At 34.8% G+C, this 27,763-nt stretch overlaps 1 protein-coding gene across 1 annotated transcript in view; it reads left to right on the top strand.

The window, feature by feature from the left end:
- LOC105822942 (lipopolysaccharide-responsive and beige-like anchor protein) overlaps positions 1–27,763 on the top strand; it is a 587,311-nt gene that overhangs the window by 534,193 nt on the left and 25,355 nt on the right. Inside the window, exons 23-27 of the mRNA XM_012660015.1 lie at positions 1,229–1,318; positions 6,093–6,270; positions 10,767–10,829; positions 16,407–16,562; positions 24,388–24,555. Of these exons, the coding sequence (XP_012515469.1) occupies positions 1,229–1,318; positions 6,093–6,270; positions 10,767–10,829; positions 16,407–16,562; positions 24,388–24,555 (655 nt within the window). The remainder of the gene's footprint in view (positions 1–1,228; positions 1,319–6,092; positions 6,271–10,766; positions 10,830–16,406; positions 16,563–24,387; positions 24,556–27,763) is intronic.

The following is a 27,763-nucleotide window of genomic DNA, read 5'->3' as shown; positions in this document are numbered from 1 at the left end:
AGCCTCCCAGAGTGCTAAGATTATAGGTGTGAGCCACCATGCCCGGCCTGCTATCATTGTTTCTTATGAAAGGCCCTGTGAAGGACTGTTAGTGGTATCCCTGTCAAATAAAAATAGGAAATTAATATTGGATAATGATTATATTTCCTTCGTTATGGTTTATTAATTGCCTAGGCTCTAAGACCTGTTTTCTTGGAAATTAAAAATGATGAATATGTATTCTTATGAATTTGAGGGGGTTTCTTCATCCTTTTAGCCTGGGAGTTAAGAACACTGACTGTTGTGTGGGTGTTGAAGTAGCCTTTGTGTATCTTTGCTTCCTTCTCTCCCCTCACCCATCCTGTAGCATTTATTCATTCAACCAATTTAGGATCTAACAGTGAAGAAGATATATAAGGTCCTTGCTTTCAGGGATCTTGTATTTTAGTGGGAGGAGACAGATGTGAACAAGTAAACAAAATAATTACAAAAAGTGATGGCACTTGGCATTTAGTAGTTTCCCATGATGAGGGAGTTGTTGGTGATTGGGAAGTGGGTGTCTGTGCTTAGGTGTGCAGCAAGAGCCATAGTAGGGGAGTGCCTTGTAAAAGGCACATGCACACATCTTTCAAAAAGGGCATATATACACACACATGTTCCTTATGTTTAGCTACTCCCTGGTTTAACCGTCTCATGCTTAGATGCAACATATGGGTTTTACTTTATTATTTAGTTACCTAACTTCAAAGAGACTGTCAACAATAATGCCTTCCTATGGAAAACTTAATATAGCATCAAGCCATTTTCACAGGTGCTATATTTCTTTTTTCCTCCTTTCTACTTCCCAGGATGAAATGGGGCCTAGAATCAAAGAAGCAATAGTTTTTCTCTATACCTGTAAAAGATTAGCTTTTCGTCATTGAGGATGATGCAAGCAGGAAAACCAAATGCAAGAAAACAGAGATGAAGCCAAAGGGGACAATTTCTGATTGTAATAGCTGGTTTCTGTTTCATATCACTGAGCAAGATGAGAAATTTTTACAGAGTTTTATAGAAACAGCTTCCACAGTACTAAAGGATGACCTCACCCTCACTGCCCTTGCCAGGTGCCTAGTCCCACTGAAAACACAGGTTGCTTTTCAAAATGAAACAAGCCAGAGTGTGGAATGACTTTCTGAGGCGACAGTTGTGGTTCTATTGCCTGTAATTAGCACTTCTTAACCCTCAAACTTGCCCATGCCTTTTTTAGGCTGTTGAAGCTCAAATCCGAAGTTTTGGGCAGACGCCTTCTCAACTACTCATAGAGCCCCATCCTCCCAGAGGTTCTGCCATGCAAGTGGTAAGTGCTATTTTCACTCTCCTCATTCCTTGCCTCTCTTTCAGACCATGCTTGATAACAGTCTTTTGTGCTGGAGATTCTCCACCACATCTGGGCCTGTTCCTCTCATGCAATGTTTGTTAACCTGCTAGTAACCAGCAAATGGTATTGCATTCTCTCCTGGAGGCTTTGAGAAGGTAAACGTTGCTCCAGGGCTCCAGTATTTCATCAGTTCATGTTTTGTATTATAGAATTAAAAGGTGTGTAATTGTCATGTATCCTCACTCTAGGATAAAGGACTCTAGACACAGGTTTGATAAGTTTTCTGGTTTGATCCTGTGAGTTTATAGATTAGTTTTGCTATTGTGTCTATTCTTTACATCCCAATATGTTTTTCAGTTGGGAATTTTAAAACAAATTCTAGGATATTGTCACTGAAGGTCAGGACCACAGGTATACCAAACCACCTAAAACTTAGTGGCTTAAAACAATGGTTTACTTTATTTCTTATGATTCTGAGGGTTCCATGGGCACTTCTTCTGCTCTTTTCACCTTGGCTCACACACACACTGCTGGGGGGTGGGCTGAGGTGATTGAGCTTCTCTTTCAATGCGGTCTTTCAGGATAGCCCAGGCTACTCCCATGGTGGGAACAGAGTCCCAGGAGAATGAAGACAGAAACAACAAGACTTCTTGATGCTTGCTTTTGAGCTCACACATCGTTTATGTCATGTTCTATTGGTCAAAGCAAGTCAAAGCCAGCCCAGAACTAGGGGTAGGAAAAATAGACTTGAGCAGCAAAATAAGGTGGCCATTCTACCTTTATTGTTGCTGAAATTCAGGGTGAGAATTCTTCAGTGAGAAAAAACAATTGGCACAGTAACAAGCTGAATTGCCTGATGAACATACTTTTTTTTTTTTTTTTTTTTTTTTGAGACAGAGTCTCACTGTGTTGCCCGGGCTAGAGTGCCATGGCATCATCCTAGCTCACAGTAACCTCAAACTCCTGGGCTCAAGCAATCCTTCTGCCTCAGCCTCCCGAGGAGCTGGGACTACAGGCATGCGCCACCATGCCTGGCTAATTTTTTCTATGTATTTTTAGTTTTCCGATTAATTTCTTTCTATTTTTAATAGAGACGGGGTCTTGCTCTTGCTCAGGCTGGTTTCAAACTCCTGAGCTCAAACAATCTGCCTGCCTTGGCCTCCCAGAGTGCTAGGATTACAAGCGTGAGCCACCGCGCCCGGCCTGAACATACTTCTTTTAAAGGAATAGACTGTAGATATTTTTTTCTTGAATTGTACCTCATAAAAACAGGTTGCTCATTATTGTTCTAAATTAAGAATAGAGAATGTAAAATGGATTTCCATTTCCATAAATATAATGAACAATTTAAGATAAATTCAAATTCCATGCTGTGGCTTAGAATGGCAGGATTTTGACAGATACTGGGAAGGAGAGAGCAGCAGCCGAGAGGGCAGGAGATGGAGAGGAGGCCCTGCAACCTCTGGCTCTCTTTTCTTTTCTTGTTTTCCTTTCTTTTCCCACATCATCATCTCCTATGCGCCTTTTTCCTTTTTGTCTTCTTTTCCATTTTCTTTCTTCTTCCAAGGTTTTTTCTCTTTCTTTCTTTAATAATATGAATTTACCATAAGAATAAACTACAAGCATTTTAAAAATTATTTGCATCAGCTTTTCTCATAAGTATTTTTAAATCAGTGAAATCAGATTTATAAGAACATAAAGGGTGACTTTAGTGGGCGGAAAAACTATACACAAAGAGCGAACATTTAGTACGAACAATGGAAGATAATGCCATAAAAATAGTAAGAATGATTTATGTTTGGGCTCTGGAATTAGTTTTAGTAATAGCTTGTCATTGAGACTCAGGCTGCTTTGGTGCTGGCTAATGGAAGCACCTCCACTGCTCCATTGACTTTCTGACTGGGTCACTGCACAGCCGTGGTTATTGGGCCAATGTGGGAGTTCCCACTGCCAAGCCTTCCTCCGTGGCAAAAGGATTATTGGCTCATCGAGGCAGATCAGCTTTGCTATCCCTAGGGTCGGAAGGCTGGGAAGGTACAAGCTCATATAAGGATGTGGGACCGTCTTTCCCATTATCTTTATCCTCTGAATTGAATACCTGAACTCCCTTTCAGACTTGTGCAAACTGTGTTTTTCATCTCATGCATATGTGCATGGGAAAGAAAGATGTGTTGAAAAGAAACTAGAGTTATTAACAAACACACAATCTCGGAAAACAATGAAATTTGGCTAGCAGTTTCCTACCTCTGCCTCAGACTTGGCTCACAGAGGTACCCAGGATTAAGACGGTTTGTTCCTTTTATCCCTGTTTTACCAGTTGTTCTGCTCACATGCAGCTGCTGCTATCACTGCAGACTAGCCCAGTAGGGTGGGGTGTGCTTTTTCTTATTTCTAGTGATGCTTGTCTATACTTTTTAGCCAAGGATATGATGGAGTCCCCAAGAGAGTTTCCTGCTATTTGCCTGCATCAGGAGCTCTAGTCAGGATGGAGTGTGAGGAACAGACTGGAGGGACAGCTTGGTGTGAGAATGCGGTGGACAAGTCTGGATATAGTGTCTGCAGCTTGCTGTGGAAAGTGGCTTGTCCTTGCCATGTGGCTAAGAGATGGCTCACTAGAATCACTGTGTAAACAAGACATTCTTCTTACATGTTAGAGATTTTTTTCATGTTTTCTTAAGGGCATAAACATTGGAATTATTCAATTTGAGCCTAATTATATTTATAATAGGAGCTGTTAAGCTCAGAAATATGTATGAACTTCCTTTCAGTGAGACTTTATTATTATGTTGTACTCTAATTTTCTCTGAGTTTATAAATGGACTTTAGTAAATATTATTATAAAACTATGCAATTGAAAAATAAGACTTGGTACTCTGAAATGATGTTCATTTCCTTTTCCCAGGAATTCTTTAAAATTAGCTTATAGGATATTTTGTTTGTTGTTGCTCCTTTTTTCTTATTTTTACCTAATTTCACAGAATTCTGTGTAAAGGTTCTTTGTATGACAAAAATTACATAGTGATATTAGGGTTTTAAAAATCAAAGGTCCACATGTTTATTAATTGTTTTTACTAATATTCAGATGAGTTTCCCCATCAACCATCACTGCACCCTCCACCCCCACACACACATATGAATACAGCAGAAATTAAAGCCACCTCGTGCTGCGTTAAGTGCATGAGCCATAATATACACCAGGTGTAGTAATTAGCAGGCACACGAAGGCTGCCTATTTGTCTGATTTTGCTGCTGTTGCTGTATCCCCCTGTGTTTTCACACCATCAGATAGTTGGATTTAATTGAGGCCACATCAGATGAGGCATTACTGACACCTTTAATTGAATGAGCATCCAGGGAGGATTAACTCATAATATTGATTGGCTTTTAGCCACTTGCTCAGAAGGGTGTCTGGGTAGCTTATTAGTTGCCTTTATTTACACCTTTATGCAAAGAGAGCAAATAGGAATTCTTAGTGCAATATGTTTTTCTAAGTACTCTTAATAACTTTTTTAAAAGGACTGATAATAAAAATGCAAATGTATTTAATTTTTTATTACCAGTTCTGAATAAATATGTGTTAAATATATGTGCCTACACATTTATATATACCTGGTGTTTTGAAATATGGCAGTAGGAAAGCAGCCAGAAGCATTTCATCAAAGTGTTTCAATTCTGAATGATACTAATCAGCTATTAGAAAATAGACATGGTAGGTAGGAAAGAATTGCTGAAAATGTACAGTGCAATTATGGTATGATAGCATACTACCACAAAGTATAAATAAAGCCAATAAATCAGAGTAGTGTTATATATGTCTCAGATTATAACATATGGGTTCCAAATCCTTAGTAGTCTTCAAGATTTATTTGGTTGCTAGTTATTAGAACAGACAGTGTTTCATTTAACATTTTCAATTACTTTCTGCTTTTCAAAGGAGAAATCAAAAAAATCTTGAGTTTTAGTTTTTTTAAACCAAGGGAAAAGAGGCTTTATTTCTCTTTATTCCTAGCTATAGCAGGAAGCAGTGGCATTTGCATTACAATAGTCTGTGTTTATGACTTGGTACACTATATAAATATATTGTTTTACAAGTACATTTAATTATGCATTGCTTTGAAACATCTTTATAATTAAGTTTGTATATTACATTCATAAGTTATTTCTCTACTGTAATGATATATGTATGCCGTCTAACTATTGTTTATAAATATATTTGCTTTAATTATCTCTTTACCTAGTTGTCAAAATCTTCATGCTAACTCAACACAACTTTTGATGGTCCTTGGAAATTACCTTGCTTTGCTTTTATGCCTATTGTTTATTCTCATTCTTTTCTTTTTTTTTAAGTACTAAAAGACCATTATGTGACACATGATAGCAACTGGAAGGGTTTAATGCAACCCCCAATACTTTGCCTATTTAGAATCTATATCAAATCATTTTTTTTTAATTTTTCATGGTGGTGGGAAGGTAAAGGGAGCTAATAAAATTTATAGATTTTTAACATGTTCCTGTTAATGTATTCTAGTTTAATCACCAAAAATTTCCACTAATGACAATATGTGAAAAACAGGCAAATCATAATTGCTATTTCTAGAATCCTTTCTGCTCACTGTGCTTTCACTTGCAACTTGTGGTAACATGGTCTTCCTCTTCTTTTCCTGCACCCTCTCTCTTTCTTGTCTTTCTTTGTCTTTTCTTTCTTGTATATTTGGGTCTTGTCATGCCCACTCAACAGTATCTCCTCCTGCAGAGTCCATTGATGTTCACAGACCAAGCCCAGCAGGATGTTATCATGGTCCTCAAGTTTCCCTCCAACTCCCCTGTCACTCACGTGGCAGCCAACACCCAGCCTGGTCTGGCAACTCCTGCTGTGATCACGGTCACTGCTAACAGGCTCTTTGCTGTGAACAAGTGGCACAACCTTCCTGGTAAGTAAAGAAATATCGTTATAAGACGTAGTAACTGCTGAATTACTGTATAAACATATTATAATATCCACTTAAATATATCTCAACATTTAAGCTTTTAATTTTCGAGAATTAGTCTGAATCAAAATGTCAAATAGTTTGAAAGGCTTAAAGATGTCCCATCTGAGGCAAATAGTACAAATGTTAAAATATAACCTATTCTTTAGCATCGGGTTGTTTGTCTTTATCCTTGGAGATAAATATTGTTTCTAATATAATATTTTAAAATAGTCATACTCTATATTGTATCCATAAATAGTATATATTTATTTAGCAAATGTTCCCCTTTTTTACTCATTTATTTACTCAATAAACACTTCTAATTGTCTACTATGTGCCAGAAACTGTACCTTTTTGTGAATGGCATGATAATGTTTGTTGTGGATGATAGGAAAAAGAACCTTAAATTACACAGCCAAAATACTGCACACCTATAAGTACTTTCTGTTCTTCCGTTAAGTGCTGAATAGTCATGCTCAACTGAAATAACCATTAGAATCATAAACCGTCCGGGTTTGAAGAGGTATCACAGTTGATGTACTCTAGCCCACATTTTACCAGTGAAGACACTGAGCCCAGGGACCTGCTTCATTTAGCATCACGTATGCTCAGTCAGTGGCAGAATTTGAACCCAAGCTTTGATTCAGATTTTATGACCACCCCTCTGTAATTTATTGCCTCTCATTGGAGTATGAATGTTGAGACCTGGATCTAGTGCTATTCTTTTTGGCCAGTAGTTAGACCTTTTTTTTTTTTTTTTTTTTTTTTGTAAGAAGAAAGAAAACCTTTTAAAGTTCTGGGGATTTTTTTCCCCCCAAGCCATTGTTTTAGGTAGGAAATTTTTAAAAAGTAGATTTTGTTAGTCTGTTATCTTGTCATTTAATCTGTAAAGTATATATAAAGCTTATTAGAATACCTGAAATGGTTGCAAAAATATAAATTCTTGAACAAGACCTCATGCCATTTAAATGCAAGAGCTTTTAGAATGGAACAAAGTTGACATTCAAACAAAATTTAGTACATTGATTAAGCTAAATAAGGTGTACCTATCACAAAGAATCTGTGTTTGGTATCAAAACTAATTAAATATAGCCATTTTCCTGACCATTGGAAAAGAAATGTCAATATTCGATTAGAGAATATATTTCAGAAAAATGGAGACAGTAAAAACTGAGTCAGGTGTTTAATATTATTATGTCCTTTTATTCCTTTCTCTTTAAGTGAACTTCTGTTACAGAGGTAAATGTACATGCAAAAGACATATTCTGGGACTAAATATTATAATTTATTTAAGAAATGTGATTTTTGGTTTCTCTTAATACTACTTCCTTAGAAGAAAAACATCCTGGTGGTATGTTCTGTCAAACACACTAGAGGACTTACCTACTCTGTATGTAGTTACCTCAGAGCTTTGCAAATGCATCAGGGCCACCACAAATGATGCTTATCTTGGGTGGCTGTGGCAACCCTGAGAAATTCTTCAGTTTAAACAGTGACAGAACACGTGAAGAGAGACAAACCTCTTCAACTGCCGGAATGCCCTGACTGCTCTCCACCCCCTTATCGTTCCCCTAGCAAAGAGCTAGCTCAGCAAGAGCTAAGCTCGTTCAACCAAAGGGCTGCTGGGTCTCCAGCTCATATTCAAGTTTTTAGGCAACTCCCAAAGCAGTGATCACTAAGCTCCTGACTTTCCCCTTTTCAGCAAGCCCATGTCCCTGACTAAAAAGTTTGCTTCCCTTAGTACTTGCAGGTGAGGTGTTGTCTTCCCCACTTTCAGTTTTTCTCTAAATACATAAAGTGATTTAGGGATCCTGCTGCTGGAGTACAACTTATGGTGCATCCAACTATTGCCAGCCCAAGCTTTCCTTTCTGCAAGATGAGAGCTTGGAGGACTACATAGTTCTGCAGATTCTTGGCCTGTAATTCTCCTCAGTGACCCTTTACTGTGTCTGTGCCTGTGTCATTAGTAGTGTTTGTCCCCACCCTTTCCATTCATTCTGCCTTCACACTATGACACAGCAACTCTTCAGCAAGTAAATACAAAGAAAGATAACTTACAATACACCACAGGCAGTTATCTTTCTAGAATGTGACCTCCAATTTGAGCTACACTTACACCTAACAATATTAAGCATCCATTCTGTTAAATCTATGCCTCATTTTAGGTATGTTTACATAAATCTGATCTTTCATCCTATCTAGTGCTACCTTTGCCTGTTCGTATGCCGTGATTTAAAACAAACACACATCAGAAATCCCTAATAGGTTTTCTTAAAGAAATATCAAATCCATATTACACTAATTTTTTCTTTTAATTTTAGGTCTGGTTTCTTTTCTGAAATCTATGATTACCATAGCACATTCATTAGACAACCTCTTGTCATTTCTTTGAGTTGTATCTGAGCCCTGATTTAGAAAAGAAATAATCTTTATCCTCCCTTCTCATTCAAAGGACCTCGAAAAACCTCCAGAAAATAAAATAACAGCAGCTAATGTTTATAGAGCATTTTCTAATTTCTAAGTACTATTTTAATCATTTTTTGTGTATGAACTTAATCCCCTCAACACCCTGAGGATATAGGTTCTATAATCAGGTAGAACCATATGAAATTGCCTTTTTTATAGGTCAAAATGGTCATCAGGTATTGGCAATTTCATATGGTCTAACTTAACTCATCTGACCTATTTTACAGATCAGGAAGCTGAAACATGGGGGTTATATAACTTGCCCAAGGTCATACAGGCAGTCAGTGGCAGAATTGCGATTTGAGGCATGACCAAACCTCCCTAAGCTTCTTTCACTGACAGTTTGGTTTTAATGTTTCTATGATCGCAGATTCTCAGAGAAGTAGAGAAAAATTCTCAGGGTATTAGTGCTGATTGACACTGGTATTACTGGGAGTAAATGGCACTGTTGGGTAGACCAGAGGCTACAGTACATTTTCCCTGATCATTCCTGGGATTTCTTTACTAGCAGACCCAGTAATCAGCAAAGACTAATAACTTCAGTAACTAAAAGTGAGTCTTGGTAGCTTCCTTTCTTCAGCTACTTTAGTTTCTTACCCATACTTAATTATAATTTTTAGTGCCAATATTGTACTTAGGTATTTTATCAGTATTAATGATCTTCCAAACATCCTTAAAAAGTTGGCATTGACTAACTGGGGATATTATGACATAATAAGTTCTAAAATGATCTAATGAAGTCATTGAAATGTACTCCCTTTTTTTTTTTAAGAGACAGGGTCTTGCTATGTTACCCAGGTTGATCTTGAACTCCTGGCCTCAGGCAATCCTCCCGCTTCAGCCTTCTGAGTAGAAGACTACAGGGACTACAGGCACACGCCACCACGCCTGGCTGTACTCCATTTTCATTTTCAGTTCCTCAAAGGCAGTCAGAAAGATTTCCTAAAATCTAATGACGTTAAGCAGAACTCTAATACCAACCAAACAGTAATGTAAATGCTTGTGAGGTTTTAAAAGGCAGATACTGCCCAATGGCTGAGTCATTTGGGGAAAATAATTTAGAAAAGGGCCCAGAATTTATTGGAATTATGAAGCTGAAAAGATCATCTATTCCAAATCCTTCATTTTAGGGTTTATGATTTGCCTAAGGTTGCAAGCCAGTGGCAGCTCCTGATTCCTCTATACTTCCTCTCTACCTAAAGTCCTTCTACCTTTCACAGGAAAACAGCCTGCAAAACCTCTTTTCAATTACAAAATAAGTATGCCTGAATCTTTAAAACCATTTTGAGAATTGAACAAACTATTCTTAGTATAGATTGATTTTTGTTACTCATTTGCTTCTCAGAGTATTTTTAAATTGAAACCATGGAAATATTAAATATTAATGAAACTTTTTTAAAACCCTCAATCCAATCTTTAAGAAAATATTTCAGCCAAATGCATTTAACTAAAACATTTATCTGCGGATAGCTCGCTTTCTTTTTATTCAAACTTTCAATTGATTGATTTTAAGTGATGGATGAAACATTAAATGTTCCCTGACTTAGAGCTTTCCCTTTCTCCATCATAAATTGACGTTTTTGTGGATCCTTTGTGCTGCAGCATTCAAAACTGCCTTTTTAAGAAGTAACAAAAAAAATAGTATTTGCTACAGTCAGCAGATGGTTGTCACATTTTGTTTTCAGTGCGCTTTACCACTTAATTTTGTTTTGTTGCAGCATCAGAGGTTGCCAGTCAAGCATCTGCTATAGCTTATGGCCTAGGACTGGAGCCACTGCTGATGGCACATGTTTAGAACAGCACTAATCTAAAATAAATGTTTAATAAGCTAACCATAAAAGCACCTGGATTTTTGTTCTTTAAATTTCACAAAACTGCATGAGAGATTTGGAGGTTGGAAACAATTTTACATAAGGTTCGACTTATGCATTTTTATATAGTTTAGTATATGAAAAATAATGTGGTTTTTTTTTATCTTTTGTGAATTCCAGCTCATCAAGGTGCTGTACAAGACCAGCCATACCAGCTGCCAGTGGAAATCGATCCTCTCATAGGTCTGTCACTTCCTTCTTTCTTTGCGATTCATTAAGCTCTGTATGGTGGCCCTGAAGTGTAGATTACAGTTGTTTTTCACTTGCTGGTTGCTGGGAATGGAATTTTCCTGATAAACCATTTGCATGCAAATTGGAATGCAATGAGCTGTGGCTATGCTGGTATTTCATCAACTCCCCCTCGTTGGTTTGCCTAATTTGAACAGGCCTAGGACGAGTGTCACTGAAAATTAATATGGATGCTGTAATAATGTGTGATTGAGAATGCGCATGAAGTACTGTCAGGATAATATTGGATCTTTTCATCACTCAGACTTGTTGATGAGCAGGAGCGAGGCACGTTATGATGAATTGGTGCACTGGTAATGTGATGGAGCTCCTTTGCTAGGAAAATTTTCATAATAACAGTGGGGTTCTTAGCAGCACTGTGTTGTGAAAAATAAAACTGTAGTGCCAGGGTTTCATCATTAAAGGAGATCAATTCTTTCTTCCTGGACCCTCTATTCAGTCTGAGGGGATTAATGTGCAATTGCAGAGCGGTTTCAAAGTTGAAATATATTGCCCAGCCAATGATAGTGTTAAGATATTTGTATTCATTTTCCTAGGGTCCTATAGCCCAATAAATTGCCATTGGAGGTTAAATTTGTCCAGGGGAGAAAAAAATAGGGAGGAGACCAGAAAGAGCCATTGGGATGAAATGAGCATCTGTAGCAGATGACTTAGACTATTTAATTGCTGTTATGCTTTTCGAGTAGGTTAGCTGAAATCTCTAGTTTAGCATTTTTCATCCTTATGTGAGGGGATTTCAAATGTGGCATCACTAAGAATGTTAAGCTTCGATTTTGAAGATGCTTTTCAATACCTTTTGGGATAAAAAACTTAATTGCCTAGCTGTGCTACCAGCATGTATATTTATCTTGTAATGTTGTAAGACTTCCCTGGCACAAGTAAATTTGTTAGAATTTTAAAGTTTTTAAAGAAAGCATATGAATGAGCAGGTTTATTATTTTGAAATCTAAGATGTTCCCTCTATGTAGTTACCTTTTTTTTTTTTGTCTTTAAAACCATTGTTTCAATAGAGAGCTAAATGCCTACCATTCACAAATGGACTGTCGGGATGAACAAAAATAGCCTTAAGCTAAAAACCAATTCATTTATCATTTCCCCAAGTATAAGCAAAAATTTAAGACATATTATCTACATGAAGGCTAAATACTACTCTGGTTCCTAAATCTTGTTTTATTTTATCTACTTAAAGTAGATATGATTTGCCATATGTATGTAAAAAATGCTCACTTGGGTAGTTTTAAAAGTCAGGAAAAAGCCCATTTGCTAGGTCATTTAAAGCATTATTTCTGAATTATAGACTCATTGTTTGCTTTACAATTTGACAATGAATATCCTATAGTATAAAGTCTAATTAAATGAATGCAGCAATTGTAACCCTTTAGACCAAGCACAGGTAAATTTTGCCAGTAAATGGCCAGATAGTAAATATAAGCTTTGTGGGCCATAAGATCTCAGACACAACTACAGTTTGAGCAACCCCTAATCTGAAAATCTGAAGTGATCCAAAATCTGAAACGCTTTGAATGCTGACAAGTGGAAAATTCCACACCTGACCTCATGTGACTGGTCACAGTCAAAACATAATCAAAACTTTGTTTCATGCATAAAATTATTAAAAATATTATACAAAATTACCATCAGGCTATGTGTATAAGGTGCATATGAACCATAAATTAATTTTGTGTTTAGACTTGGGTCCCATCCCCAAGATATCTCAATACATGCAACTATTGCAAAATCTAAAAAAAAATCTGAAATCCAAAACACTTCCGGTCCCAAGCATTTCAGATAACGTCTACTCAACCTGTACTTAACTCTGCCATTATAGCACAAAGCCACCACAGACAAAATATAAACAAATATAAGCATGACTATGTTCCAGTAAAACTTTATACACAAAACCAAGCATTGTCCGGATTTGGCCTTTGGGCCATAGTTTTGCCATCCCTGTTCTAGATCACTGGTCATCAGACTGTTCTTTTACCCCTAAAATAATTGTTTAAAACCATGTACCTTCTCATACATTTTTAAGTTGACATCTGAAAATTTTTATCACAAGTGTAAATAGTTGCAAAGGTTACAATTTCTGGCATAGTGTAAAAAAATTTTAATATATCCAATGGAATCTAAATATCAGAGTGAATCGATACTCAACATTTTCTTATTTAAAAAAATACATAAAAAAGCTCTTAACCGTTGAAAATTTCACATTATTCCTTTTTCATCTTGAATTTATATTTTCATTCTACTTCACTCACATAATTTTATCTTAACTTTTTAAAATTGATTACCCTATTATGCTTTCGGGAATAAAAACATTTATGGAAAATCAAGCATATGTATATAAATTTAAGTTTAAAAATTTCCTATGACCATAAGGCTCAGCTTTTTAAAAAATTAATTTGCATTGAGTGATCATTACAAATATTAATATATATCTACAATTATAAAATTTAATAAACATTTATTAAACATAAAAAATGAACATTTATTGGAAATACATCTTTAATGCAATGGATGGGGCTTTCTCTCCCAACTAGCTCATCTATTCATGGATAAACGTTATTTATTGCTGAGTGAGACAGGATTTGTCAACAGGTCTATCATATTTGCATGTTTTTATAAATAGAAGCTCTGAGGAATGTTACATAAGAAAATAGATGGGAAAAGAAGAGTTTTGTTTTTATAGTGCCACTCAAATCTTTGAACTCTTTCTGTTAGTGGCAAAATTCATATAGCAATCTATTATTAAGAATTATTTCTGGCCTGGTGCGGTGGCTCATGCCTGTAATCCTAGCACTCTGGGAGGCCGGGGCTGGAGGATCGCTCAAGATCAGGAGTTCAAGACCAGCCTGAGCAAGAGCGAGACCCCCGTGTCTACTAAAAAAAAAAAAAGAAAGAAATTATCTGAACGACTAAAAATATATATAGAAAAAATTAGCCAGGCATGGTGGCGCATGCCGGTAGTCCCAGCTACTCAGGAGGCTGAGGCAGAAGGATTGCTTGAGCCCAGGAGTTTGAGGTTGCTGTGAGCTAGGCTGACACCATGGCACTCTAGCCCGCGCAACAGAGCAAGACTCTGTCTCAAAAAAAAAAAAAGAATTATTTCTATGGTATATTATCATTTTAACAATCTATCATTAAAACTTATTTTTAATGATCTACCAATTGACAGCATGATTAGATCCTCATTCCATTTTTATTGAAAGCAATGAATTAGAAACCACCTAACCTGCAGAATGATTTGATACGTAGGCATTCACTTTTCAGTATCATACTAATATTTTGAATCGTCCCTTTTTTTGGCTCCCAAGAGATTTTTATACTGTGGGGTAAATCACCATAGTAAGATTCTGCATGGAAGGGAAATATGCCTTTATTTTTTCTAGTGGAGGAAGGGCATGAGAAAGGGGAGATAAGAAAAGAAAATTCACAGGAGAGTTCTCAGGCAAATCAGTTTCAGGCAAGAGAATATATGAAAGTTGAGGAATTAGAAATTGATTCCTTTAAAACCATCTGAACTTGTGTATCTCTTAGAAAGTCTAATACCCTTAGGAGTATGCATGCCCCCGTTTGAAGACTGCTTATTTAGACAAATATACCTTAGACAGATGGGGGACTTTGCAATGTTAAATTACAAGTAAGCACTTGCTTGGAAAATAGTTCATCTGAATGCTGAGGTGGCATCAGCCTTTACCCAGGGGGTACTTTGTGGTCACTCAATTCAAACTTATGCACATACCCAGATCTGTTGAGGAGATCCTCTCAAGAGAGCACCTCCCAAATAATGATCAGTGAAAGTTGATGTCATAGGAGCAGACGTCTTATAAACACTGACAAAAATAAACATTTTTACAGTTCTCATATGGAATGTAGTACTGTAGCAACCAGTGAAGAAAGTACCACATACCTTGTTTTTAATTGCTGTTTCTTGGAATTCAAAAAAAAAAAAAATTATCACACAGCTTCATTGTAGTGAGATACTGTCTCTCTGTGATATACTATGATATCCATAAAAGCTTTTCTCATCTGCCAGCAACTTCCCTTTGTGTAGAAAGAGAGGGAAAAATGATTCCCAACTAGAATTCTGCCCCTTTTAAACTGCCTGTATAAAACTACTATGATTTTTTAGCCCATTGTTCCTCCAAAAGCATATGAAGCCTACAGTTATCTAATAATCTTGAATGGTTAAATTGTATCAACAGATACCAGCAGAATTTTGCAGTATTGCATGTGAATATGTACAGTTTGCTATGCTGTGTATGCCACGAGGGCAGGGGACACTTCAGTCATCTGTGTCCCTGGGGGTTCCCAGAACAGCACTGGAAGAGTATTTTGAACACCTTTTTCCTTCTGCTTTATTTTCTGAGCTTTCTATTAACCTACTCACATTAACTTAGTTATTACATACAATGAATATAATACAGATATTTTTCTATTTTTAATTTTTATGAATAATGTACAAGATTTTTTTTCAAAAAATTGAAAACTATGATAAAAAGCTTAATAATCAGATGGAGAAACTTGTTTGTTTTTATATCTGGTACAACCAAGTTTCTTTATCAGTACAAGAACCATTATTTGTATTGGAGGAATGATGGTAAAATAAACCTCAAATCACTGGAAACAAAGCTTTCTATTTCATTGGCCTCAATGCCAAAAAAGGCATCTCAGTGAAAATTCCTTTTCTGATAATGGCACACGTGATAGTGTATTTCTAGGTGATTATTACTCTTCCCATGTGCTTGGTGTTGCTCTATGTCTGACCTTTTGCCTTGTGACAAACCACATCTCAGGTGCTCTGTAGCATTTTGAAAACACACTGCCAGGCTGTCTTGTTTTATTGCTTAAATAAGGAGTAAGAAAGTGGCAGTCTGCTGTGCTTTGACTTTTTCAATTACAAGAATCTTTAATAAATAGTCATTCTATCCTTCCCTTACATGCAAGTGCAGCTGTAAACAGGGGGAATGGGAGTTCCCATCCAGTCAAATTAAAGACCCGTTAAAGCCAAAGTAGTACAAGATGCTACAATATTTCAAATATATGACATTTAAATCCTAATATCTCTTCCTTGTGACAAAATGTTAAAGGTAATAGATTGTCACAACATGAACCATTCTCATGACAATAGATGTAATGAGATTGTCAGAAACACAAACCTAACTGTGATGCGATCTGGAGATTGTAATCTAGTTTGGTCCTGCCCAAGAGCTAGAAAGCATGTTCTGTGAATTGTATACGATTTTTAAATTGTAGTATGTTATTATTTCTCTCCTCTGAGCAAAATTTTTACTGAGATGTTGAATTTAGCTGCCTATATTCTTCCAGCAACAGATATGTTTTCTTATTTGGTTTTTAAAATATTACTATTCTTAAAATTAAAGATCAAGTATTCTTATCTTGGAACGTGTCTCTGCTCCTCCTTCACTCCCAACTCCCAGTAGGACAAACTATAGGATTTCTTTGCCCATGTGTGTGTTTAATAGGTATTTTTTCCCTCTATTCTCACAGCCAGCAATACAGGAATGCACAAAAGGCAGATCACTGACCTTTTAGACCAAAGTATTCAAGTGCATTCCCAGTGCTTTGTCATCACTTCAGACAACCGCTATATTCTCATCTGTGGCTTCTGGGATAAGAGTTTCCGAGTTTATTCTACAGACACAGGTAATTTTTATTTTTTTTATCAGTGAACTAAAGTTTACTACAAGTAGCATTGAGAGGCTTAGAATGCTTTCTCATCTTCTTCCTTCAAAAATTACATAATTTTAAAATTTATAAAATAAGAGAAGACATTGTTTTCCCCTTTCAAGTAATAATCTACTATATATTCCACTATTAAATTAGCTTCAGTATGTTTTTAAGAGGCAGTTTTTTTATAGTAGGTTTGTCTACCAAGCTCATGCTTACAAAATAAGTGATTGATTTTGAAGGCAAATCCTGGTATATAAATACTATACACGAGTATTTGCATAATCTTGTGGCAAGAACACATACAAATAGGTATATTTTTTCACTTTTACATTATTAGAAGAATTTTGTTTTTCTTACTAAAAAGACTCATTAAGTACATCTCTTAGCAGTAGTTTTCTTGCCTCCACCCAATTCTGCATAGAATCTTGCTGGAAGCTATACCATCATGAAGAAAAGTAGCTGACTACTGATTTTATGTGTGACAGGAGCTCTTGTTAAGAGTTGAAAGTTTAAGTCTACAGATTCATTTGCATGCATCTTCGTAAGAGACAAACCAAGCCCAGCTCAGTATTATTATAGGAAATCCAAGCCAGTAAATGTTTATAAATTTTTGCATACAGAAAATTGAGAAACATTGAGAAATTTAATGGTTTCCCTTAAAATATTTTAGAAACTTATAGAGAATGAAATAAACTTATAGTAAATATATAGTTGAATATTTAAAATAATTAAAATTAGATATTAATGCATTGGAACTAATTGATATACAGTCATGTGTTGCTTAACGATGGGCATACATTCTGAGAAATGTGTCATCAGGTGATTTTTGTTAATGTGTGAACATCATAGAGTGCACTTACACAAACCTAGATGGTACAGCCTACTACACACCTAGGCTGTATGGTGTAGCCCATTGCTCCTAGGCCACAAGCCTGAACAGCACGTTGCTGTATTGAATACTGTAGGCATTTATAACACAATGCTAAGTATTTATATATCTAAACATAGAAAAAGTAAAGTAAAATACGCACAAATGATTGAAAAAAATGGTATACGTATGTAAGACACTTACCATGAATACAGCTTTCAGGACTGGAAGTTGCTCTGGGTGAGTGAGTGAGTGAGTGAGTGGTGAATGAGTATGAAGGTATAGGACATTATTGTACACTACTGTAGACTTTATAAACACTGTACACTTAGGCTAAATGTATACAAAACTATTTTTCTTCAATAATAAATTAACCTTAGCTTACTATAACTTTTTTACTTTATAAACTCTTTAATGTTTTTAAACATTTTTATTATTTTGAAATAACACTTAGCTTAAAACACAAACATGTTATACAGCTGTACAAAATATTTTCTTTATATCCTTATTCTATAAGCCTTTTTATATTTTTAAATTTTTTTTTTTTTTTTTACTTTTTAAACTTTTTTGTTAAAAATTAAGATACAAACACACACATTAGCCTAGACCTACACAGGGTCAGGATCATCAATACCACTGTCTTCCACCTCCACATCTGTCCCGCTGAAAGGTCTTGAGGGCCAATAACTTGCATGGAGCTGTCATCTCCTATGATAACAATGCCTTCTGGAATACTTACTGAAGGACCTGCCTGAAGCTGTATTAAAGTTAACTTTTTCTAAGTGGAAGGGGTACACTCTAAAATAAGGATTGAAGGTATAAGATAGTAAGTACAAAAACCAGTAACATAGTCGTTTATTATCATTATCAAGTATTATGTACCATACATAATTGTATGTTCTATACTTTTATATGACTGGCAATGCAGCAGGTTTGTTTACACCAGCATCACCACAAACGTGTATAATGCATTGCTCTACCATGTCATGATGTCTGTGACCACTAGGTGATAGGATTTTTCAGCTCCATTATAATCTTATGGGACCACCATCAAATATGCAGTCCATCACTGACCAAAAAGTTGTTATGCAGTACATGACTGTATATTATGAAAGTAGATATTTCAACTGAAGCAAAGATCTTACTTGGATCTTGATTAAATGTTGTGGAAAGGGAAATTCTTTTTTCTTTTCTTTTTTGAGACAGGGTCTCACTCTGTTGCCCAGGCTACAGTACAGTGGTGTAATGATAGCTCGCTGCAACCTCCAACTGCTGGACTCAAGCGATCCTCCTGCCTCAACCTCCCCAGTGGCTAGGGACACAGGCACACACCACCACACTCAGCTAATTTTTCTGTTTTTTGTAGAGACAGGGTCTTGCTATGTTGTTTAGGCTGGTCTCGAACTCCTGGCCTCAAGTAGTCCTCCCGCCTCAGCCTCCCAAAGTGCTAGAATTATAGGCATGAGCTACCTTGCCTAGCTGGGAAATTCTTTTTAATTGAAATTTCTAGTTAATTAAATACTTTTCAGTGAATTATCTTTATCTTGTTGTTAATAATCTTTATAAATTGTATGAGTCCATGTTCCTACTTTAGTAACTATAGTATATTGAACAATTAAGGAATTTGTCCTTGAATAAGGATACAACTTGTTTGTGAATTTTTATGATAGTAGTGTAACATAGCTATGGCAGAGTAAGGAAGAATAGTTGAATATGTACTGTTTGTAGAATAAACCCTAGAAATGTTTTTAGGCATGATTCTGTTTATATTTTGTTTAATGAAATTGATTACCTAGTTTTCTCATAATTTGCATCTTTATTCTGTAGGTCCAGGAACATTATCATTCAAGCCTTTCTGATTATTTGGGTTTTCACTAGATGTTTAAGGCTATGGGGTGGATTACTGTTGAACCTAAAGCTCCTTTAACATTCTCTAATAATGCAATGGGAATTGATAAATTTTCCTAAAATATATTTATTATTATAATAACTTTTCTCTGATTTAATCATAATTGGAATTTTAGCCTTTCTTTTAGCATTTATAATGATAACCTTAGCATTATTTGACCTCAAATCATGCTCTCTCTTTGCACAAACTTTTGGGTTAAACTGGTTGCATCCTTTCACAAGATTTTCTTGAATATTCTTCTAGACTGCATATTGTTTTTTCCACACGTTTAAAAAAGTTATTTTAAAATTTTTAAATGTAAGAATGAATTTTACACAGAATTTACCGTGTAAAATTGGTTTACAGTTCTATCTATTAGTATTGACAATGCATAGAGTAATGTAACCACCACCATAATCAAGGTGCGGAGCAGTTCTATGAGCCCCCAAATTCCCTTTGTGCGGCTTGCTAGAAGTCAACTTTTTACCCCACCCTCAACCTTGTGGCAACTACTGATCTATTCCTCCTCTCTGGTTTTGCCTTTTCCAGAATGTCATATAAGTAGAATCATAAATCATGTCAATCTTCAGTTTTGACATTTGAGGTTTTTTAGTTTATTGACATTCCATATTGTTTTTTAAAGGCGTTGAGTATTAATATTTGTAAGGTAAAGCTAACTTCATTTTCATATAATACTAATAATTAAAATAATTTCTATATTCACATGGTTTTTTAGAATTTACAAAATTCTTTCACCTATTTGATAATGTTTCAGTCTCACAATAATCCTGTGAAGTAAACAGGCCTCCTTATACCTATTTTTCAGATGACAAAACTGAGGTTTAGAGAGTTTAAGTAACTTGTTGACATTTATGTAGCTAATAGTAACAGAACTTGGACCTGGCTCTTCTGACTTTAAATGTAGCATTTTTTGGATTATACCATATTGTCATATAGAGGTGTTACCAGTCATTGCTTAATTTGAAAAATGCTATAATTTGTAACACTAAGTTCCTAGTATGTCTGACATGTTACATTACACTTAATAAACTAGATACCATTCTTTCCTGTCTTTCCAAAAATCAAACGTACTATTTTAAAAAATTGTGTGTGTGTATAAAACTTTTTCGTAAGGAGTAGCTTTATTTTAAACATCATTTCAATGGGACTGACTTAGCTTGTGGAATAAAAATATTTATACTTGCCAGAAAACTTGTTTAAAAAAACAACAACAAACTCAAATGATAGTCCTGGTATCTTTCTTAATATCTTGTATACAAACTCTGATGCTAGTTTTATTTAAAATAATTTCAGTTAGGGTAAATACATGTTTGTGTTTTTAGGACAATAGGAATATTAAATGTTTTCCCTCAAGTTTAGCAGAAAAGGGAAACATTGTATGATCAGGAATATATAATGGCAAAGATATCACAAGTGTTGAATTCAATTATATTTTAGCACACAAGCCAAAAAAAAAAAAATCCTTCACTTATTAGATTTGGGGGGAGGGAGGAGAAACATGGGTTGTAACAGGAAATTCTTTAAACATAAATCATGTTTTCGGGGCACAACCAGAACAGCAGAGGCAACAATAAAACCTTCCCCCGGCAGTCGGAATTATTTTCAGGCCACATTTTAGATTCAGTAGTGCAGAGTCCTGAGCTTGAATTTTTTTTATTTGTAGCACAGCTGTCAAATAAAACATTAACTAGAAAATTTGTTCTGTCAAAAAAGGGATATTCTGGTGCTTGTGGTAATATTTGATATTAGCGTGTGGAGAGGTGGACTGGTATTAAAGGAAACAAAAAATAAAGGTTGAGGAACACTTATGAGATTATCAGAAAATAATTTACCAGAAAGAACAGCAGGTATTTATATGCTGTGATTTATTTAGGAGGAGTGAACCTCAACCTCATAGCAATAACAAATATTGCTGAGGAAGGCTGCCAGCACAGGAAAAAGTAAACTTAAAAAAATAATGTTTTCCAGAGTTGAGTGCAAAATATAAATAGTAGAGAATAAAGTTAATTTGTATTAATATATGAAACCCTTTAGATGTAACTGCTTAAAATGTCACTCTCACATTTAGATCTTCCCTGACACCCAGTCTAAATTTGATTCACCTTGTTGTTTTCACTGATCCTCACTTGTTCTTTTTATAATACTTATCACTATTCATAATTATATATCTGTGTTTATTGCTTAATGTCTGTCTGCCCCACAAGACAGTAAATGTTGTGAGGCAAGAAAACATATCTGTTAGTTCACCACTGTATACAGGTAAGAAGGCCTAATGCTTGGCACTTAGTAAGTGCCAAGTAAATATTTGTTGAATGATAACTAATTGTGGTAATTTTTAGGGCAACAATTATCACACTAGAAAAAGGAACCACAGTGACTGAGTGTACATTTTGCTCACACTGACATTGGAGAAACAGAGCAGTGACTTAATGAAGAAGAATTAACATGTAAATCTTGGAAAATTTTGCCTCTGTATTTAATCTATCCCACTTTTACAGCTAAATCTTTCCACTGTATCCTCACATGAGCTGGAAATTAAGTTACTGAAGTGAATAACTGTTTTTGCAAGGCTCCCAGTACATAAGGAATACCCTGGGTTTCCTCTGTGCCATCTACTTCAAGTACCTGGTTAGTTGTAGTTATTTCACTCATCCTCACTCCTGCAACTCACTGAGTTGTTGGATTCCAAATCTTAAATAAGCCTAGCCCTAAATAACCTATTTAAGTTACTCCTATAGTTTATGTGCTCTTAGCATTTGGTATAGGCCAAAGCAGAAATCACTGTACAATGCTCTGATCAAAACATCACAATATGATGTATTCAGTTTCTTTCATTAGTTAAAATACATCGATTTAACCTTCGGTTTTCTAATTATTAATAACAGTACATTCAGGTACCCAATTTTTGTCTTAACCTATGTAAGGCCTTCGTGTAATTTAACCCCATCCATTTTACCACTAAACCTGCCCACTCTGTTCTTCATATAAACTGGAAATGAAGTGAACATTATTATATTTTTCATTTTTAATTCACTGTTTAACATTTTTTTATTCTAGAAAGTCTTGAATTCTTCTTACCATATTCTTTATTGATATAAGCTAATTTTTTAACTGAAATGTTTTGGTGTCGATTTAAAAGGTTGAAGAAATTCAGAAGTGAACAATCTGAACACTCAGCAGTTAAAACACCTGCTTTGACTGAGTCTTTGCTCCCCCTTAGGCACAAGAGAAAAAAATATACTTTATTAATTTTGCAATTTGGGATTGAAATGAATCTGATTTTATATTTACTAGAAGGAGGCTATGTACATGACTGCCACTCATGAATGAAAACATGTAGACTTTCCACCTGAGGTAGATAAAGTATGTTTCAGTATTTTTTATTTCTAAATTTCTACCCTTTATAATAAGCCTCAGGTTTATTATTAAGGAAACAAAAATTTAAAAATTTAACGTAAATACTTTCTTAGTTACATTTACTATTATCTTGAAACGTTAAGTACACTGAGATGCCAAAACTTGAGACCTTAATCTTTTGAAAAGTTTATAATGTATTACAATTTCAACATAAACTTTTTAGGCATATTAATTTTTTTCAGGTCAGTAGTCTTTTTTCTTAAACATCTGAATTATATTTTTATGGCTTCACTGAACATTTGTTAAAAAAAAGAAAGCTACGATGAATATTAAAGGGTAGACATTCTATGACATTCATTTGTAGAGTATGTAGACATTTCAAAGGAATATGTTAGCTAGAAACTATAGGGATGGAATGGAGGCGCTGCCGCAGGTATTTAATTCTTTAGGCAAATTTATGTGAATTACAACCACCATCTCTGGTTAAACAAAGATTCTAAAAGGTGAGGGCTTTACTTTTTTCCTGATGCCTTTATGTGAACAGCTCTTCCTGTATTTGAGGGCCTAATATGCAGTAAGTAAGTTTACTGGGTTCCTCTCCACTATTCCCAGTCATTACTATTAAACTGCCATTATCTTTTTTTTTTTTTTTTCTGAGACAGAGTCTCACTCTTTTTGCCCGGGCTAGAGTGAGTGCCGTGGCGTCAGCCTAGCTCACAGCAACCTCAAACTCCTGGGCTCAAGCAATCCTTCTGCCTCAGCCTCCCTGAGTAGCTGGGACTACAGGCATGCACCACCATGCCCGGCTAATTTTTTCTATATATTTTTAGTTGTCCAATTAATTTCTTTCTAATTTTAGTAGAGACGGGGTCTCGCTCTTGCTCAGGCTGGTTTCGAACTCCTGAGCTCAAACAATCCGCCCGCCTCGGCCTCCCAGAGTGCTAGGATTACAGGCGTGAGCCACCGCTCCCGGCCTAAACTGCCATTATCTTGATTTCAACATCATTCCCTGAGGAATTTTCATCATTCAGACAATTAAAACAAAGAAAGAACGTCCTGGCTCAAACTGGAATCACAATACATCAGTTCTTTCATCAAAATTTCCACGTAAATCCTTATTTGAAAAATCAGAAGCTCTCTAAAGTGACTTATATCATCCTGGTATAGATCACTTAAAAAGAAGAAATACATTAAATCTTTAGTAATTCAGAGACAAGTTTTTATTAGTGAAGTCTGAATTACAGAGTACTTTACAGAAAGGCAACTAAGGTTTGTTTTATTTTGAATCATGTAGAGTAACTCAAGAAAGTGTTAAAATGGTTCCAAAGGTTTCTCCTGGTCCTGCTTTGAATCAGTAAACATGATTCATTGGTAATTTATAGTTGCCATTTATAATACAATGATACAGTATCATGGTCCTCAAATAGTTTCATTGAAATAGTTTTAACATATGTCTTCCAAAAATATTATCACCATTCAGTTGATTTTTTTTGTTGTTATTGTTAGTATTCAAAGAAAACATTTAGGTTAGACCAGTTCAAATTATTATAAAATCTGAATGATCAGAATCTAAGTTATTATGGTTTCATTGTCTTACAAGTTATCTGTTCACTAGAAATTTAATTTTTAATAGCAATTTTAAAGAAAATTGTTTTACATTTCAGGAAAATTGACCCAAGTGGTATTTGGCCATTGGGATGTCGTCACTTGCCTCACTCGTTCTGAGTCATATATTGGGGGAAATTGCTACATTCTCTCAGGGTCACGTGATGCAACCCTTTTGCTGTGGTACTGGAATGGAAAAAGCGGTGGGATTGGAGATAACCCAGGCAGTAAGTATGATTTATTTTTTAAAGTAAACTTTTACAAGTGGTGTAGAATAACATTTTGCAGTGAAGTTAGCTTTTCAGTATGGTAAGAGTGAAACTAAATTATCAAGTATTTTTAATTTCTTAGTTATAATTTAAGAAAGATCTGGACGGCACCATTATTAACATGTGACCATTGATAATTAAAATCCAAGCATGAAATCTCATTTTTCATGTTATAGGTTATTCTTATGAGCCAAAAATGCTAATTCTTCGTTGCAAATGGCTGTCACCAAATAAAAGAGAAGTGTTTTATTCCCAAACAATAAGATATAGCATCAAAAGAGCAATCACATATTATCTTGTTTATGGAATTCATATTTTTAAAGAGCAAAATAAAAATTATAATTTCATGAAAACAAACCAGTCTTTACAAAATTATGCTTTCATTTACATATTAAAAGATAAAACAGGTCATAAAAGGCCAATATGGAATATTCAAATTGGCTCTTGGTTTTTCAGATGGGAAATGAAAATGTTCACCAACAGCCTTAAACATCTTTATGAAACTATGCTGAAGGCAGTAAAACAAAAAATGTGTAACCATTTAAAATTGTAATTCACAGAAGGCAAAAAAGGAAGCAGCTACCATTAAAACCAATCGCACACAGCTGCAGAAAAGAAATGGCTTTAGAAAAACACATTAAGAAGTAGGAAAAAACAATTAAAGGGACCACCTGAAAAATGAGAATTTAATTAAAATGATTATGACAACACTGAAGAGTTCCTGCAAGAGTAGCTTAGATTTTTACTTCATAAGGTAGAGCATTTTAACTGCTCTTAAATATTTACAATTTCTTAATTTAAAGCAAGTTGCAATGTATTTGGTTAAGGGAGGATCATGTTGCTCCTGATTACTTTACCTGAATATGCTGGTCCTTCTTTTTGTCACTCAGCATCAAACTGTGGAATGGTCTGAATATGTTTAAGTCCATCATATTTTAGATTGACTTCTCAAAGGTGTGCTTAAACGTGTAATATTTGTATGAAAGCAAAACCTTTTTCCAAAAAATTTAGTCAAATGCTAGTACAATTTTAAAGGAAATATATACAAAGTATTTTGCAAAGCTTTTTCTTCCTATTATATACATTAGAGATGTTGTTTGATGTGGAGAGTAAACACAACTTTTATTCAATGAACCTCTAATATATATTTTTTATTTTAATCAAAAAAGGAGAATTCCTTACTTGAATAAAATATGAAAAATAATCTTAATGCCTTGATCCTCTGACTAGTACAGACTTTGATCAAATCAAATTGTAGTCTCTGTGTATATATGGGGGGACAGTGTGGATGTGGGTATTTCACGTATTTATAGAAATATTTCTATTTTGTACATAATTACAATAAAAATTTTAAGATGTAAATTTCAGGGATTTTGTTTTTCATAATTTTTTTGAAAAACACTTCATGTTCTTTTCAACATGGACAAGACATTCTGGTCCTTCTTTTCTTGTCATTTTGGGATGAGTGACTACTTTCAATTTCTTTTTTCCTGTCTCTGTAAACCCAGTTACCGAGATTCACTAAATTATCTCAGGCAAACCTAGATTTGACATGGATAATAAATCTACCATTTTGTTATGTATCTCAAAATGTTTAGGAACAACTTTTTCTTGACTTAAAATAATGTAAGATGTTTCATGCACATACAGAAATCTAAAATACTAGATATTCAAGTTTTTTTTTTACTTACTTGACTTAATCACGTTCTATGTTATACATAGTCATTACCAACGTGTATTCAGAGAAGTAGCTAAAAGCTTATTAGCTACACTCATATGTAATTGCTGTTGTAGTTCAGAAATGTAAGTATATGTTAAAATTAGGAATTTTCAGCTTTTTCAGAAAGAAGAAAGTATGATATATATCATGATACATGTACATATTTAAATATGTTTAAATACCTTATAACTCACCCTAGAGATGTTTTTTACATGCATGTCCTTTAAAAAATGAATCACATAGGACTGACCAAATCCTGGAGTTTGTAGTAAAAAACAAAAAAATCTAAGTTCCAAGCATTGCTGTGGTCTTTCTGTCTTGTCTATAAAATGAAAGCAACAACAGTAACTGACTTAATGTGTTATCAGAAGCACAGGATGCTTAGAGCAAATAAATCACCACAAAAATACCATCTTGTTGGCATTAGAGTACATATTACAATGTTATATTTTTCATAAAGCACTTCATCTATACCCTCTCATTGTCTGCAGTGTGGTAGAGATTAACTCCTAGTAATGCTGGTAATGAAAAGAAAAAAATAAAAGAATAATATAATAGCACATCTAATAAAAATTTTAGAAAATCGTAATGTATCTTGACTAAATTAAATTACCTTTCTCAAAGTGAACCTCGTCCTTTCTGGCCCTTTTATAATGTCTGATGTTCCAATTTAATTTTGCTTTAGCTTTGAAAGATGAATATGGGAGAAAGACAAATAGGCACTTTTTCTTATAATGAGAATTTACACACATTAAAATAGAAAAATAAAAAAAAACAGTCTAAGCTTTTCAAAAGAAAATGACAAACAAAAACAAAGGCATTTGTACCACGTGTAAACTGTTTCAAATATTCATGCAAGCTGGTTCGGATTTTATAAGCCTCTGGCTCATTGATGGTTCCACGATGCAGCCGCTGAAGGCAGGGCTTTTCAGATGAGGGGTTTTAGGTTATGCTTGTTCCTATGTTGTTTCTTTTAGACACAATATGAATGACCTTTAAGAAGTGGTCACGCTTTTATATACATATAATTGCAATATGTTCTATAAATACACAAAATGCCTCAACTTTAAATTTTTGATTTTAGACTTTTTCTTTCTTGAAGGGAAAATAAATAAATGAAGGAAGACTAGGCTATTGCTTTTTCTGTATTTTATAGGTCTCATTCAGGTATTTAGTTTTTTTAATTTAAAAAATCATAAAAATAGGTAGTAATTTTACTTTCTAGGGTTTAAGCCTACATACACCATTTTCTCCAAATGTAATATTGGTGCTATATGTAAAGTTGATAGCTGGGTATAACTATTTTTTCAAAATATCATGTTATCCAATATTAATATATAATGTTGCTTTGGCAAAATCAGGCTAATTCATACTGGATAAAACTCATAAATTGTATAATTTAGGGCTTTTAAAAAGACAAAAATGTTTTATGAAACCTGCCTAGAT

Source organism: Propithecus coquereli, unplaced genomic scaffold (genome assembly GCF_000956105.1).
Source record: "Propithecus coquereli isolate 6110/MARCELLA unplaced genomic scaffold, Pcoq_1.0 Scaffold65, whole genome shotgun sequence".
NCBI lineage: Eukaryota > Metazoa > Chordata > Mammalia > Primates > Indriidae > Propithecus > Propithecus coquereli.
Note: the sequence above shows the minus strand (reverse complement) of the source record. Positions and strands in the feature narration are given on the sequence as shown.